Source organism: Megascapheus bottae, chromosome 36 (assembly GCF_031878675.1).
Source record: "Megascapheus bottae isolate mThoBot1 chromosome 36, mThoBot2.hap1, whole genome shotgun sequence".
Lineage (NCBI taxonomy): Eukaryota > Metazoa > Chordata > Mammalia > Rodentia > Geomyidae > Megascapheus > Megascapheus bottae.
The window spans coordinates 6,909,671-6,925,366 of record NC_143544.1 but is presented as its reverse complement, the minus strand read 5'-3'; the positions used below and the strand labels follow the sequence as shown (position 1 = coordinate 6,925,366).

At 65.0% G+C, this 15,696-nt stretch overlaps 2 protein-coding genes across 2 annotated transcripts; one reads left to right on the top strand and one right to left on the bottom strand.

Annotated features, from left to right (window-relative positions):
- The first annotated feature begins 169 nt into the window (after window positions 1-169).
- On the top strand, window positions 170-8,388 carry Chtf18 (chromosome transmission fidelity factor 18). Its single transcript, XM_090324987.1, has 21 exons — window positions 170-389; window positions 761-908; window positions 1,061-1,202; window positions 1,987-2,079; window positions 2,155-2,207; window positions 2,301-2,439; window positions 2,902-3,111; window positions 3,547-3,644; window positions 3,876-3,999; window positions 4,085-4,236; window positions 4,330-4,423; window positions 4,635-4,733; window positions 4,815-4,945; window positions 5,451-5,589; window positions 6,320-6,544; window positions 6,622-6,771; window positions 6,856-6,986; window positions 7,346-7,490; window positions 7,625-7,756; window positions 7,910-7,967; window positions 8,049-8,388. The coding sequence occupies exons 1-21, from the start codon at window positions 170-172 to the stop codon at window positions 8,180-8,182; spliced, it is 2,817 nt and encodes a 938-aa protein (XP_090181113.1). The 3' UTR covers window positions 8,183-8,388.
- On the bottom strand, window positions 8,240-9,792 carry Gng13 (G protein subunit gamma 13). Its single transcript, XM_090324986.1, has 3 exons — window positions 9,667-9,792; window positions 8,556-8,681; window positions 8,240-8,394 (listed from the first exon to the last, which is right to left on the bottom strand). The coding sequence occupies exons 2-3, from the start codon at window positions 8,651-8,653 to the stop codon at window positions 8,289-8,291; spliced, it is 204 nt and encodes a 67-aa protein (XP_090181112.1). The 5' UTR covers window positions 8,654-8,681; window positions 9,667-9,792; the 3' UTR covers window positions 8,240-8,288.
- Window positions 9,793-15,696: the final 5,904 nt, after the last annotated feature.

Below are 15,696 nucleotides of genomic sequence, written 5' to 3'. Positions count from 1 at the left end.
CGCGCGCAGCCCCGCCAGCGTTGGCCAATGGCGGGCGTCGCCGGGCACGCCGGCCTCTGATTGGCGGCGCCGGGCGGCTCCGGGGGCGGGGCGCGGCGGCGGCGCGGGAGGTTCGGAGCGCGCGGCGGGGCTGCGGCGGCGGCGGCGGCGGCGCGGGCTGGGCCGCGGGATGGAGGACTGGGAGGAGCTCGAGGACCTCGACGGGGGCCCGCGGGCCGTCGAGGACGACTTCCACCGCCAGTTCGAGGCCGAGCTCGAGGTGCTGGCCGAGCTGGAAGGAGGGCCCCTCGCGAGCGCCCGCCAGGCCGCGGCTGGGGAGCCCGACCCGCGCCGGGCGGCGAGGCGGGCGGCGGCGGAGGACGCGGGGACGGCCGGGCCTGCGCGCGCCGGTACGGAGGCGCCGGGTGTGCGGGGGGGAGGGGGATGCAGGGCTGCGGGGGCTGAGGCCCCACTGGTGTGTGAGGGCGCAGGGGTGGGGGGCAGACGGTGTGCAAGAGGGGGAGGCTGGGTGGGGGAGGGAGGGGCAGGTGTGGGGGGAGGGAGGGGCAGGTGTGGGGGAGGGAGGGGCAGGTGTGGGGGAGGGAGGGGCAGGTGTGGGGGGGAGGCTGTGTAGGGGGAGGAGTAAGGCAGGGAGGTTGGGAGGTAGGGTGAGGGTGTTGAAAAGGGATGGGGAGCCGGAGGCAGGGGGGAGATAGGAGGGCCAGGAGGGACTTCTGAGGCTCGGTGAGGAGGGAACCACCTTTTCCCTGTGTCGCTGCAGTCCCCAAGGCCAAACGTCCCAGACTGGAAGTGGTGAAGAGACTGAAGTTCGATTCAGAGATAGAGGAACCGGCGTGTCCTGGCTCCCCATTTGGGGACATCACTCCCCCACGGAGTCCTGAGGTTCCCCCAGAGCTGTGGGGTGCTGGGTGTGTGGCTGGAGACTGCCCATTCCCTCACCTGCCTAAGAGAGCCTTGAAAAATGCCAGGCCCTGAAGGAGGCCTTGGAAGTGGGGTTGAGGTGGCGGGGCATCCTGTTGAAGAAGGTGTAGCCTGAGCTGGAGCCCCTGCCCCTCTCTAGGCCTCCGGACGCCCTGCCGGGTTCCCGAAATCCTGTCTTGAGGCGGCCCCCTGTCCTGGAGGATTATATCAACGTGACATCCACAGGTGGTGACCGAGCCTTTCTGGTGTTACGCGCAGACCCTACAGGGACTGGGGTACAGGTGGGTGCTGTCTAGGAAGGTGCTTCCAGAAAGGGTCCCAGGGTGCCCAAAGGTTCCAGGAGGTCTTCTACCGTCTGGGCAGTGTATCCTAGTTACCATTCCGTGGGTCGTGGTCCTGCCCACACAGTCCAGGGTCCGTGGAAGGCTCCTGCATGAGGTGGCTCGAGGCCACATGTGGCTAGAGGGAGGGGGAAGAATTTCTTCTCTCAAAGTTCTTGTAACCACGTGCTGTGGCTCCCACCTGTAATCCTAGCTAATCAAGACACTGAGATCTGAGAATTGTGCTTTAAAGCCAGCCAGGAGACTTATCTCTAACCACCAGAAGACTGGAAGAGGCGCTGTGGCTGAAGGGGTAGGGTGGTAGCCTTGAGCTGAAGAGCTCAGGGACAGTGCCCAGGCCCAGAGTCAAGCCCCAAGACTCACACCAAAAAAAAAAGAAGAAATAGGCTGGGTGTGGTGGCTCACGCCTGTTATCCTAGCTACTCAGGAGGCTGAGATCTGAGGATCGTGGTTCCAAGCCAGGGACTACAAGACCATGAAACTTATCTTTAACCACCAGAAAACCAGAAGTGGTGCTGTGACTCAAAGGGTAGGGTGGCATCTTTGAGCTGAAGAGCTTAGGGACAGCGCCCCCGCCCAGAGTTCAAGTTCCACGACTGAAAAAAAAAGCTCTTGTCTTTTGGACGTCGTCGGTGGAGACAGGGTCTCTGTCTCCCTTGGCCAACTAGCTTCTGAGGGGTTGTTCTCTGTGAACCAGAGATGACGGTGCCTTCTCCCCACCCAGAGCCCCCTCTCGAATGTCCAGTGGCGAGGCCATGGTGAGCTGAACCTGCTGGGTGTGTCCTTCGCCTCTCTGAGGGAGCAGGTCGACAGAGCGGTGAGGCGGCCGTCCGGGGGTGGACAGGGACTGTGTGCTGCAGCTGTCTGACCCCAGCTTGTTCTGTATGTATAGCGGCGGCGGCAGCTGCTCGAGGAGACCCAGGGCCTCTCAGACTCTTTGCACAGGTGACCCTGACCTTCTGTTCCTGGGTCAACCCTGTGGGGGTGTGGTCAGGGGTCAGAGCCGGGGTTTGTCAGCTCAGGATACATACTCTGCAGCCTCAGGTCTGAAGAGGAGGAGACCCAGCGTGCAGGCGCCCCTGGGGAAGAGCTGGCTGACAGCCAGCACCCCCCCCAACACTGCCTGTGGGTAGATGAGTTTGCACCCCAGCACTACACAGAGCTGCTTAGTGATGACGTGAGTGAAACCCTTTTCTTGCTCTTGGGCGCCTGGCGACTGGCTTCTCCTCTGTTAGCTGCTGTTTGAATTGCCAGCCCACTGGGGTGGTACGGAACCTTTGATCTACACCTTGAGTTGTAGATGGGGAAGTTGAGTCAACATAGGATTGGCTTACTGCTTGGGTACCTGTGAGCGAGGGGAGGGGATGGGGACCCCAGCCTTTCTCCTTCATAACCACTGCTGCTGGAGTTCCCTGACTAGGGTAGGGAGTTGGGTTCAGAGGATACAGGCCCTAGTGCAAGACCCATCCTTATCCGTTGTGCTGTGCCCCTGTCTCTGGTGGCTCAGGGTCCCCATCTATGGCAGGTCCTGCGTGTTCTTGTCTGTGGCAGGTCTGGTGGTCCAGGTCCCTGCCTAGGTCTGCGGGATGAGAGGTTGGGCAGGGAGGCTTTCTCTTAGGTTCTGCCTCCCTTCTTGCAGTTCACCAACCGCTGCCTTCTCAAATGGCTGAAGCTCTGGGACCTGGTGGTGTTTGGCCAGGAGAGACCTTCTCGGAAGCCCAGGCCCGGTGTGGAGCCAGCCCGGACAGGGAAGGAGGCCACGGCCTCTGGAAAGTGGAAAAGCCACGAGCAGGTGCTGGAGGAGATGCTGGAGGCTGAGCTAGACCCCAGCCGGAGGCCCCGGCAGAAGGTGAGTCCTGGACTCCCTGAGCCTGAAGCTCTGGTCTCTGGCAGCCTGTGCCACTGCAGCCGTAGAGGTTCCTGAGGCACCGTTAGTTCTAGGGGCCTCGTAGGTGCCCCGTAGGCGTGGCAGGCGTGGTGACACGAGGGCTGATGTGGAGAGCCAGCATGGGCCTTTTCTGTGCCTGTGTCGTAGCGGTTGAGGTGAACAGGGCCGGTGGGAAGACTGCCAGCACAACCTGGTAGGAAGCCGGGGTCATCCATGTGGGTGCTGGCTGTACCCCAACTGGCCCCCACAGAACTCAGTGCTTGCAGGGTTCTCTGGTTCTGAGCACTCTGTTCTTGGGTCAGCTCTCGGCCTGTGTGGTGGTTTCCTGTCTCTGGCCATCCTGTGGGAGCTTCCCAGGTGCCAGGGGCATATAACCCATTGTGTGCCTCCCTGCAGGTGGCACTTCTGTGTGGGCCCCCGGGGCTGGGCAAGACTACGCTGGCCCATGTGGTTGCCCGGCACGCAGGGTACTGCGTGGTGGAGATGAATGCGAGGTGAGTGGCCTGCGTGGCTGGCGTCTCTGGTTGAGCCTTGGCTTCTCCTCCTGCCCGTGGTGGGGCTGGGCCCTGGCTGGGATGGCTCCTTCCTTGGGCTGCTGGGGTGGGCGGCGGCTGCCCAGTCCAGTGGGAGCCGCAGCATGGGCCTGGCCTGGCCCTGGCATGGAGACCACCCTGGGAAAGGCCACGTCTGCCAGTGACTCCTCTCCTGGCCTCCGCATTGTGCAGCGATGACCGCAGCCCCGAGGCCTTCCGGACGCGCATTGAGGCAGCCACGCAGATGGAGTCGGTGCTGGGTGCAGGGGGGCGGCCCAACTGCCTGGTTATTGATGAGATTGATGGGGCCCCCACAGTGAGTCTCCTAGTGACCTGGGCTGGGAAGGCGGTGGGGCTGCTGGTGTGCCAAAGCACACACCCTCACCTGCTCCTTCACCAAGGCCGCCATCAACGTTCTCCTGAGCATCCTGAACCGCAGAGGTCCCCAGGAGGTGGAGCCAGGGCCCCTGGCCGGGCCCTCGGGCGGAGGACGACGGCGCCGGGTGGATGGAGGCCTTCTGACAAGGCCCATCATCTGTATCTGCAATGACCAGTGAGTGGGCGCGGTGTGGGGCAGCCACTCCCACAGGCCCTCCTGGCTGGCCCGGCGCTTGCCCGTGGTATGCCACTGCTGCTCTGCCCGTAGGTTCGCGCCGTCCCTGCGGCAGCTGAAGCAGCAGGCTTTCCTGCTCCATGTCCCCCCAACTCTGCCCTCCAGGCTGGTGCAGCGGCTTCAGGAGGTCAGCAGGGCGTCTGTGGACAGGGGCTCATTGCCCTGGTCTCTCTGCCCCACCCCTTCTCCATTCTGGTCCAGGACTAGCTTGGCCTGTAGTGGTGGGTTGTCAGGCTGGGTGAGCCTGGGGGCTCTCCTGTGCCTAGGCGGTAGACTCTGGGATGGGCGGCCTGGTTGTGTGTCCCCAGGAGCAGTGGTGGGCCACCTCTTTTCCCTAGATTTCTCTGCGGCAGGGCATGCGGTCAGACCCAGGTGCGCTGGCTGCCCTCTGTGAGAAGACGGACAACGACATCCGTGCCTGCATCAATACCCTGCAGGTACTGAGGCGGCCCGGTGGGCGAGGGGCCCGGGTAGGTGGGGCAGGCCGGGCTGTCTCTCATTCTCCCCCCTGTGTCCAGTTCCTGTATGGGCGGGGCCGCCGGGAACTGAGTGTGCGGGATGTGCAGACCACCCGTGTTGGCCTCAAGGACCAGCGCAAGGGACTCTTCTCTGTGTGGCAGGACGTCTTCCAGCTGCCCCGGGCTCAGAGGTAGGAGGAGCCGGGCAGGTCAGCTTTGGCCTATCCTGGATCGCCACAGTGGGGACCCCACAGTGACCTGAGCTGAGCACCATAGTGGGGATGCCACAGTGGGCATGCCCACAGTGTCCTGAGCCGGTAACCATAAGGTCTGGGGCCTCAGACCAGCCTTCAAGGCTCCCCTGAACTTCCTAGGTCTGTGGGCTGTTGTGTTTGTTCCCAGGCTGGTCCGTGGGGATACCCTTCCCTGCCTCCTCGCCCCCCTCCCCCGCCCCAACTGTGGCCCCAGGTCAGATCTGAGCTCTTCCCTAACCCCTCCACTCCCGTCCCAGGTCAGCTCTGAGCAGGCTTCCTGCCGGGCCTAGGAGGCTTGAGCCAGTATCTCTGGGTGGTCCTGGTCAGTGGTGGTGCCCAGAGCGTGACCCTGGACTCTGCCCTGACCCGTAGGGTGACCGCTAGGATAGGTGGGTGCCCTGCCTCTCACTGGACTCTGCCTGTCTCCCACCTCTACCCATAGGCGACAGGACCAGTCCCTGCAGGCCCCGACGCATCTGCTGAGTGAGGGGAATGTCAGCTCCCTGCCGCTGGCCTCTCAGCGTTTCTACCACATCCTGCATGTCGTCACGTCTGCGGGCGACCACGAGAAGGTGGTCCAGGTATCTGCCCTCCAGCAGAAAGAAGCCCTTTTGCCCTCTTGCCCTCTGGAATGGCAGGAGTGCCTGATCTGAGTGGCAGGGGTGGGGTGGGACCCTAGGAGACAGGAGGGGACCTGGAGGAAGGGATGAGGGCCAGAAGCTCTGTCTGCCTGTCTGCCTGTCTGACGGTGGGGTCCCTCGCCATCTGTGGGGGACCGGAGCTGCTGGGTGTGGGTCTGCTTGCTCTGGCTCCTGGTGGGAGGGGCCTTCTGGGACGGGCGGGAGCTCTGCTTCAGATGTGGACACATACGTCTTGAGCAGGTGAGAAGTGAGAGTTTGGCCCCATGGGTGGCAGAGTCCCTCTGCCCCGCGGAAGCCCTGCCTAAGCTGCCTCCAGTGCTAAGCAGCTTTGGATTAGCAGATGGAAATCCATGAAAATCCAAGGCGAAGAGGGGCAGCGAGATGGGGGGGGGACCACAGGGGTGGGTGGGTGAGGAGGGGCAGCGGGATGGGGGGACCACAGGGGTGGGTGGGTGAGGAGGGGCAGCGGGATGGGGGGGACCACAGGGGTGGGTGGGTGAGGAGGGGCAGCGGGATGGCTGGGGGGACCAGGAGTGGGCGGGGTGAGGGGACGCTGTGCTGCCACCTCAGGTTGGGGCTGGGGTCTTCATGGTCAAGTGTGGACCCTGGGCTGTGTTGGGGTGTGCAGGAGGTGCCAGGCGGCAGGCACTCAGGGCCCCGCTACCTGCAGGGCCTGTTTGACAACTTCCTGCGGCTCCGGGTGCGGGACTCCAGCCTTGGCACCGTGTGCTCTGCCCTGGACTGGCTGGCCTTCGACGACCTGGTGGAGGGGGCCGCCCATCACGGCCAGAACTTCCAGCTTCTGCGCTACCTGCCCTTCCTCCCCGCGGCCTTCCACGTGCTCTTTGCCTCCAGCCACGTGCCCCGCATCGCCTTCCCCACCAGTCAGCAGGAGGTGAGCCGGGCCCCCCGTGCCCTGGCCTGGCCCTGGGACCTTCTCCCAGCTTGTCCCTGGCTCACCCTCTGCCGCAGGCCCAGAGTCGCTTGAGCCACACAAGGAACCTGATCCAGACCCTGGTGTCTGGCATCACCCCCGCCACCCGCAGCCGGGCCACGCCGCAAGCCCTTGTCCTGGACGCCCTCTGCCTGCTCCTGGATGTCCTGGCGCCCAAGCTTCGCCCTGTGAGTGCTGGGCCCTGTGGATGGGGGCCTTCTGGCCACTGGCCTGTCCCTGCTCAGCTTCCTCTCTGTCCACCCTGTGCCTAGGTGAGCACACAGCTCTACAGTGCCCGAGAGAAGCAGCAGCTGTCCAGCCTCGTGGGCACCATGCTGGCCTTCAGCCTCACCTACCGCCAGGAGCGCACTCCGGACGGCCAGTTCCTCTACAGGCTGGAGCCGTGAGTTCCCCGAGCCCATGGCTGGGGAGGCGAGGAAGCCAGGGGGTGGCCAAGGCCGTGGTGAGGGCACCGCTTTGGGAGCTTTGAGGAGATGGTCCAGCCCTGTGCGTGACCAGCTCTGTGGGATGTGGCCACCACAGCCGCTGTCCTGCTGCCCGAGAGAGGCGCGGCCTGGCCCTGCCCATTGTGCTTCTCCTCCCGGCTAGGGGCGTTTAGCTGTAGGCAGGCCTGTGGCAGGGGTGCTGAGCTGCCAGGGGTGCCATGATTTCACTTCAGGTCAGGGCACCATTGGTGTCCCAGGCAGGTGCCCAGCTCTGGCCGGTGACCAGTGCCCTGGTACCCTCTGACCATTCGAGCAGGAACGTGGAGGAGGTTTGCCGCTTCCCTCAACTGCCTGCCCGCAAGCCCCTTACCTACCAAGCCAAGCAACTCATTGCCCGGGAGATTGAGGTGGAGAAGATGCGGCGGGCAGAGGCTTTGGCCTGGGCTGGAGACAGCCCCCAGGTGAGCTGGCCCCCAGGTGAGCTGGCCCCCAGGTGAGCTGGCCAGGAGGCCGCCTGGGGGCTCTGAGGTGGACGTGACAGTGGTCTGGTCTGGCCCTGTCTAGCCAGACCCTCATCACGGCGTTGTTCCTGCAGGTGGACAGGGGTCCCCTGGGGCCTGCCAGCCCGCAGGGGAGCAGTGGGGAGAAAGGGGTGAGGCAGCCTGCCCCGCGCAGTCACGAGCAGCGGCTGGAGCACATCATGAAGAGAGTGGTGCCAGAGGCGCAGGTGTGGGGTTGGCGCCTCCTCGGGACCCCTTCCACCCACCAGGCTTGGGCTGAGGGTGGGTCCCTGGCCTTGGCACATTGCTCAGAGGTGATTGTATTCCTTCTGCCCTTGTCTACCTTGACCCCGCTGGCCTGACCCCCTCTTTCCCACCAGCCCGAGAGGGACTTCTTTGGACGCATAGTGGTCAGGAGAGCCGAGACCCCGAGCACAGGTGTGTGGCAGTGTGTGTCTGGGGAGCGGGACTTGGTGGGCGTGGGAGGTTAGCTGGGGTGAAACCATGTGGTCCCCACAGAGACCAAGGCTGCCGAGGACACGGTGGAGTGGCGCATGGGCACGGCGGTGGGCAGGAGCGAGGTGTGGTTCCGCTTCAATGAGGGGGTCTCCAATGCCGTGCGGCGCAGTCTGTACATCAGGGACCTGCTGTAGCCCCCATCCCAGGACTCGGGGTGCCCCCCCCCCCGCAGGAGTGTATGGAAGCACAGACACTGGAGAGGTCTTTATAAAGCTGCAGCAGACACTGCACAAATCGGGCTCACAGGATGGCACACTTGGCCTTCTCCACCCAGGGGTTGTTCTTCATCAGGTCGGGGTTCAGAAAGGGGTCCTTGGGGATCCCGTCCTCAATCCACTTGAGGAGCCTGTGGGTGGGGTGAGGATGAGTGCGGACACCTGTCAGCCCGTGGTCCTGGTCCAGGAGGAGTGGGGGGCCCCTCCCTCGGCCCCTCCCATGCCACCTGCTGAATCAAGCAAATGAGAGCCTGGGGCAGGCAAATGAGGGCCCCGGGTGGGCGGCACTCACTCGGGGATGGTCTTGGAAGACATCTCCCTGCTGAAGGCCAGCTGGTACTTGAGGCTCTCCACCTCTTTCTTCATCTGTGGGACGTCCCACTCCTCCATGGGGTCCGGGGCTTCGGAGGTCGCCAGCCTAGAGTGGGGGGCAGGAGAAAGCCGCCGCTAGGGCTGCTCACCTGCAGCTGCCATCCACGTCCTGGGTCCCCACTGTGGGGACGGCCCCTGGGGCCCTCTCCCCGCCACTGTAAGCCCGAGGTCTACAGAGGTGGTGCCAGGGCGTAGGGCCAGACAGTCCCACCAAGCCTCGTTAACCAGGCTCTGTGTGCCTCCCCTCCCCAGAGGAGCTCATTAACTGCAGGGCAGACTTTCCTCCGTCCCTGGCTCTGCACCTCGGGCCTCGGCCCATCGCTCTGCCTGAGGGGCCCAGGGTGCCCGTGCCAGCCCCACCCACCCATGCCGTCCTGTGAGCTGTAGTCCGGGGCAGCTGGGATGCTGTGCACCCGTCTGGCTGCACAGGTAGGACAGATGGGGTAGGACTTAATCCCAGGCTGGGAGGGTTTGGCTGCCATTTGCATCCCTGGCAGAGTGGGCTGTGTGCAGGTGTGCGTGTGTGTGTGTGCGCGCGCGTGTGCGCGTGCGTGCGTGCGTGTGTGTACAGGTGGAGCACTCAGGAGATGGCCAAGCAGGGGCAGTGGGGGTGGGTTGCCTTTTGCTTTTCCCATCTCTAGGGCATCAGCGAGCCTCTTTCCATCCCGCGGCTGCCTCTGTCTCGTCTTGTTAGGCCAGGCCCGGCAGAGCAAGCGTCCAGGGGTGGTGTGAGCGCTTAAAGCCCCCGACCTGGGAGGAGGGGGCTAGGAAGGTCGGGGCCAGTGGGAGGTTGGCAGGAACCACATACAGCCTTCCCTGTCCCAGACCCTGCCTGAGGTTCAGGTCCCCGCCAGGCTCTTCTCCCCCTGCCCTGCATGTGGACAAGCGCATGCAGGCACAGGGTCTGCGCTGGGCTCCCTCCCACCTGGGTCACCCCCTACCCCACTCCTGCCTGGGCCTGGGAGGGAGTTAGGGCTGGTGCCCTCCCCCGTGCCAGTCCCCCATGCCAGGCGCCTGCTGGCCAAACTTACTCTGGAAGGTGACAAGACAGCGAGTGTGAGAGATGGAGAGTGGTGGCCCGAGAGGTGAGAGCCGGGTGAGTTGGGCTGGGCTGGTGAGTCTGGCAGCGCCTGGTTGGGACTCCGCCCACCCCAGCCACCTGGGCCCAGGCACCGCCTCAGCTGGGCTGGGCCGACCCTGGGAGCCGCCCCCCCTGCAGGCCCCGGCCTGGGGTGCTGCAGGCCCTGTGGGCAGAGCAGCTCTAGGCTGCTGGGGGGTGGGGACAGTGGTGGAGATGCTGCAGGTTCTTGCACCCGGGTGGAAGGCCACCCCCCCCCCCCCCAGGGACTTGGGCCTCCCAGGAGCTGCTCCCTGTCCTGACCCCCTTCCTGGGCAGTGACTTCAAAATGACAGCACCCTGAAGGGGTCGGTATGGCTAAGCTGGGGCCTCTGCCCACACCGGGGTGCTTGCTGCCTTGGGAGGGGAATGGGGCTGGGGCGGGGCTGTGCTTGTCAGGCCCCGCCCCTGCTTTCCAGCACGGCTCCTCAGAGCACCTCACCAGTTCTTGGCAGGGGTCACCCTAGGGACTGCCAAGTGACGCACGTGCCGGGCTGCGTCCTGGGCAACAACAGCAGCCTGGGGGGCCGGGAGGGACGCCGGGCTGCCACCCAGGACATAGGACATGGTTCTTGACACTGTGCTGGGGCTGGGTTCCCCAGACGCTGGCCTCCCACTGCATGGCCAGGCTCGGCAGAGGAGGTGCTCAGTGGACAGATGGTGCCCAGGGCCCTGGAGTGCCTCGGCAGGCCTCCCCACTGTGGTCCAGCGAAACGGGGTCACCTGTGCCTCGCTGCGGTGCCTGTGCGTGGGGCTGGGTCAGGAGGCAGCTCAAACTGGGGCACGTGAGGAGCCCAGGGATTACTTGTTTCTACTGTGGATTTGGGGTACAGGGGAGCCTAAGACCAACAGGACCAGGCTGTCTTGAGGCAGATGTCTGCTGTGGGGGAGGGTGTACCCCCAGGCCTGGCCTGGGCTCACCCCTGCTGTTAGGTCCCGCATGCCCTCTTCAGGTGTGAACCCCCATACCCAGGGCCTGTGGGGCCCAGGGAGGACAGAGCTGGGGTTAGGAAGCAGACGAGGGGTCCTGCCAGGACGCAGGCCGGGCGCTGTCCACCGCCGGGGTGTGGGGTGGAGGAGAGAGCTGGGGTTAGGACGCAGGCCGGGCGCTGTCCACCGCCGGGGTGTGGGGTGGAGGAGAGAGCTGGGGTTAGGACGCAGGCCGGGCGCTGTCCACCGCCGGGGTGTGGGGTGGAGGAGAGAGCTGGGGTTAGGACGCAGGCCAGCGCTGTCCACTGCCGGGGTGTGGGGTGGAGGAGAGCTGGGGTTAGGACGCAAGCCGGCGCTGTCCACCGCCGGGGTGTGGGGTGCAGTGTCAGCTCCTGCTGGAGCCTCAGAACCCAGGACGCTGTCGTTGCGTGGAGTTTCCAGCCAGACCCAGCCAGGGTCCTCGGCCAGGCCAGGGCCCCGTGAGATACGGGGGGGGGGGGGGGGGGGAGTGCGGGGCGCCCGCCCGGAAGGGCCGGGAGGCTCCTCGAGGGCCGCCCTCCTCCGGACCCCGGGACTCGTCCCGCGGCCCGCGCTCCCCCCGCCCCGGCTTCTGCAGTGGAGAAACTGGGGCGCGAACGGGGCCGCGGGGGAGCGCAGCCCGCCCCGCCGGCCCAGAATCGCCGTCCTCCCTGGGGGAAGGGGAGCAGGGGAGGCTGCGTGGGGCGGGGCGGACGGGGTCCCCGCGCCTCCCTCCGCCGCCCCTTCGCCGCTGGGGCGGGCCACCCGCGGCAGGGATTCGGCTCAGCCCCGGCCAGGCCGAGCCCAGGCCGGTCCGGGGGGGCGGGGCGCCGCGGTCCACGGCCCCGCCCCCTCTGGGGCCCCGCCACGCCCCACGCTCCCCGACCCCCGCCGGCGTCTCCGCGGGGTGGGACTTCCGGGCGGGGCCGGAAGGGGCGGGGCTCGCCGGACTCTGCGCAGCCATCTTTGAGCCGGGCGGAGACGCCGCCCGCCCGCGCCCCGGGCGAGCCCGAGTCCTCACAGCGAGGGCGGCCGGCGTGGGGGAGCTGGGGCAGAGCGCGCAGCCCGCCGCCCTGCCCGCCCGCCCTGCCGCCCGGGCCCGCGCCGCCGCCGCCGCTGGGGGGAGCCGGAGGCCCAGGGATGAGGCCCCGCTGTCCAGCCCAGGCCTCTGGAGATGGCCCCCTCCCTTTCCTCCCCCTCCCCCCTCTCCTCCTCCCCCTCCCCCTCCCCCCTCTCCTCCCCCCCCACTTCCTGGTGTGGGTTGAGTCCGGGTTCCACACTGGACGTGTGGCTTCCCGCGCCCGGGCTCCTCGCTGGCCGCGGGGGTCCTCGGGGCTGGGGTCTGCAGCTGGGGGGCTGGAGGTGACGGGCCGCTTGGGTCGGGGTCGGCACGGCCTGCAGCCCTGGACCGCTTGCTGGTCTGGATGGCCGGCCTGTCCCGCTGTCCCCCTGTCCCCCTGCCCTCCTGTCCAGGTTCTCCACCTCCTCACCTGCTCACCTCCAGACCACAGCCGGCCTGTCCTCCTGCCCTCCTGTCCAGCCTCTCCACCTCCTCGCCTGCTCACCTCCAGGTCACGGCCGGCCTGTCCTCCTGTCCCCCTGTCCTGTCCAGGTTCTCCACCTCCTCGCCTGGTCACCTCCAGACCACAGCCGGCCTGTCCTCCTGTCCTCCTGTCCAGGTTCTCCGCCTCCTCGCCTGGTCACCTCCAGACCACGGCCGGCCTGTCCTGTCTCCCTGTCCTCCTGTCCCCCTGTCCCCCTGTCCTCCTGTCCCCCTGTCCTCCTGTCCAGCCTCTCCACCTCCTCACCTCCAGACCACGGCTGGCCTGTCCTGTCCTCCTGTCCAGGCTTTCCACCCCCTCGCCTGCTCACCTTCAGGCCATCATGATGATGATGATGATGATGATGATGATGATGATGATGATGATGATGGTGGTGATGGTGGTGATGGCGATGGTGATGGTGGTGATGGTGGTGATGGTGGTGATGGCGATGGTGGTGATGGTGGTGGTGGTGATGATGTTGATGTGTTGGTGATGATGATGATGGTGATGATGATGATGGTGATGATGATGATGATGATGATGTTGTTGATGATGTTGATGTGTTGGTGATGATGATGACAGTAGTTGCAGTATTTGCTCCTCACTGTCATGGTCCCTGGGACCAGGGCCTCTTGCTGACGTCTAGGACACAGTGCGGGGATTTTAGCTGTGCCCACTCTGTGCAGGTTGTGGATTCCCCCTGGCGCTGTGATGATAGCATTGGCTGTCTCCTCCTTGGAACCATTCCTCTGTGTTGAGTTGCCTTGATGGGAAGTGTGTGCAGACCTGTGGGTAGCCTGCTGGACTGTGTGGAATGGGGAGGTGTGTGTCGGGCTGTGGTAGGGCTGCCTGGTCGTTTTTGGTGTGGGGACAGATCAGCCTGATGGCCCGTTGAGCTCAGTGTCTGCACTTGGCCTGGCTGGAAGCTGTGGCTGCTGGGAAGTGGGCCGGCGTGCCCTCGCTCTGATTCCAAGGTGTTCGTTTATACCACTGCGCTCAGCCGTTGTTTCTGCTGGTGACCCTGTGGGAGGCTGGCGTCTGGAGTGGAGGGCCGGTCCTGCCCTGCCTGCTCTGCTGTGTGGCCTACTTCAGCCTCTGTGCCAAGGCATTCAGGAAGCCGTTGTCGGGGTGGCTTCCCTCGAGAGGACGGGGGCTCTGGCCTGGGTCGAGGTCCAGCCACCCCTTCCTGGGCTCTATGCTCCATGCTGGGCTTTTGTGGTCCTCGCTGGCTCTTCCCTCCGTGGCCTCCTGCATGTGGTGGGGTGGGCTTCCAGGGAGGGTTGGGGCTGGGGGCACTGGGCCTCCCCGACCCTGAGCACAGCTCTGAAATGGGCCCCACTCCTTCCTCTGGGGTCTGCTCCTGAAGGGGGACTCTGAGTGGAGCCCCCCACTCCAGGGAAGAAGGGCGACAGAAAGGCCACCACGCACTGTCTTCTTGTCCTCCCTGGAGCCCCTGCGTGGCCTGTGGCCTCCTTTGTCCTCCCTGCCTCCCTTCCCCAGCTCAGTCACCTCAGCTCTAGAGTTTGGGGTTGGTGGTTCTGGTTTCTCACCTGTTTTTAGGGTAAGAGAGGCGACAGTTTCTTTTTAAGCCAGGCTGCAGTTCCACAGCCTGAGATGTGGTGTACTGAGCTTGGGAACAGCACACCCGACGTGAGGGTGGTGGCGCCAGCAGGCTCAGTGAGCGGCGCCTGAGCGGCTCTGGGTGTGCGGGGGGCGGTCCTGGGGCTTGAACTCTTGGCCTGGGCACTGTCTCTGAGTTTGTTTTGCTCAAGGCTAGCACTTGAGCCACACTGCCACTCGTGGCTTTTTCTGAGTAGTTTAGTGGAGCTAAACGTCTCGGGCTTCCCTCAAATCATGGACAGCTAGGATTGTAGGTGTGAGCCGCTGGCACCCAACTTGAGGAGCTCATTAGCATTCTGGAGCCAGGTGGAGGAAGAGGCGTGAACATTGCAAGTGTCACACATGGCTCTGGCTTGTGGACTGGGAGCTGGTGAGAGGAGGGGGGCTGGGCCAGGGCAGGGGGGAGGGGGCCTGATGGGGGAGGGCAGACAGCCTTTTTTTTTTTTTTTTTTTTTTTGCCAGTCCTGGGCTTGAGCTCAGGGCCTGAGCACTGTCCTTCGACTTTCTCAAGGCTAGAGCTCTACCACTTGAGCCTCAGCACCACTTCCAGCTTCTTTCTATGTATGTGGTACCGAGGAATCGAACCCGGGTCTTCATGCATGCTAGGCAAGCACTTTAACCACTAGGCCAAACTCCCGGCCCCAGACAGCCCTTTTTGTTCCACTGGTGACCCTGGGTCCTGGAAGGCTGATAGCGCCTGCTCTCCGGGTGAGGCTGCGCGCGGTGGTGTCACTGCTGTCTCTGAGCCCAGGAGGCGGCAGAGGGAGGAGCCTGGTGGGCTCAGGTCCCTGCAGGCTGGCATCAGCCCTCCTTGCCTCCTCCCTGGTGCCCCGGCCCCCAAGTCAGGCTGCACCCCCGCCTCTGGTGACACTTCTGAAAGAGGGGGGCTGCCCAAGGCCCCGCAGCCCCGCTCCATGGGCGGGGTGGCGTGAGTTTTTTGAGACTGCTTAACATCTTCCTGGCAGAGACCCCCGGGATTCTAAATCCCACTCGCAGCCTCTCCATTTTCATCAGCAGCTTTCACCCAGAGATGATGGATTCGATTTCATTGCTGGAAAAGAGCCAGGAAAAATCATCGCCTCCTTCAGCCCCTGCCTGCCCCACCCCTGCCCCCCACTCCCGCCTCCCCACCTCCTCTTTTCCTTGCTCCTGGCTTTGGGGTGCCGTCCGTCTGGCCTTCGTGCTGTGAGTTCTGCGCTCTCACCATGGAACGCTGTGACACCTCCCTGTCTGCCTGTCCCCTCCGTCCTGGCCGGGCCACACGGCTCCTTCTCCGGGGAAAAGGAAGGGAGACTGGGGCTTCCCAGAGCCCTCAGCTGGCTGTCCTGTCGCCTGCGGTGCTAGGGGAGGACGAGGGAGGACGAGAGAGGACAGAGGATGGCGGGGGAGGACTGGGGAAGATGGGGAGGATGGGGGAGGACTGGAGGACAACAGGGGGAAGAGTGGAGGAGGACAGGAGGACTGGGAGAGGACGAGGAGGACTGGAGGATGGGGGAGGACAGAGGTGGACTGGGGGAGGATGGGGGAGGACAGGAGGACTGGGGGAGGACAGGAGGACCGGAGGAGGACTGGGAGAGGACTGGAGGAGGACAGAGGGGGAAGACTGGAGGAGGACTGGGGGATGGAGGAGGACTGGAGGATGGAGGGGGACTCGGGGAGTACGGGGGAGGACAGAGGGGGAAGACTGGAGGAGGACTGGGGGATGGAGGAGGACTCAGGGAGGATGGAGGAGGACTGGAGGATGGAGGGGGACTCGGGGAGTATGGGGGAGGACAGGGGAAGACTGGAGGAGGACTAGGGGGAGGATGGGGAAGGATGGAGGAAGACAAGAG

Coding starts and splice junctions, on each gene's coding strand:
- Gng13 (XM_090324986.1), bottom strand. CDS start 8,653: ATGGAGGAGTGGGACGTCCCACAGATGAAGAAAGAGGTGGAGAGCCTC. Junction 8,395..8,555: donor TCTTCCAAGACCATCCCCGA/GTGAGTGCCGCC, acceptor CCCCACCCACAG/GCTCCTCAAGTGGATTGAGG.
- Chtf18 (XM_090324987.1), top strand. CDS start 170: ATGGAGGACTGGGAGGAGCTCGAGGACCTCGACGGGGGCCCGCGGGCC. Junction 4,946..5,450: donor CAGCTGCCCCGGGCTCAGAG/GTAGGAGGAGCC, acceptor CTCTACCCATAG/GCGACAGGACCAGTCCCTGC. Junction 7,757..7,909: donor GAGTGGTGCCAGAGGCGCAG/GTGTGGGGTTGG, acceptor CTTTCCCACCAG/CCCGAGAGGGACTTCTTTGG.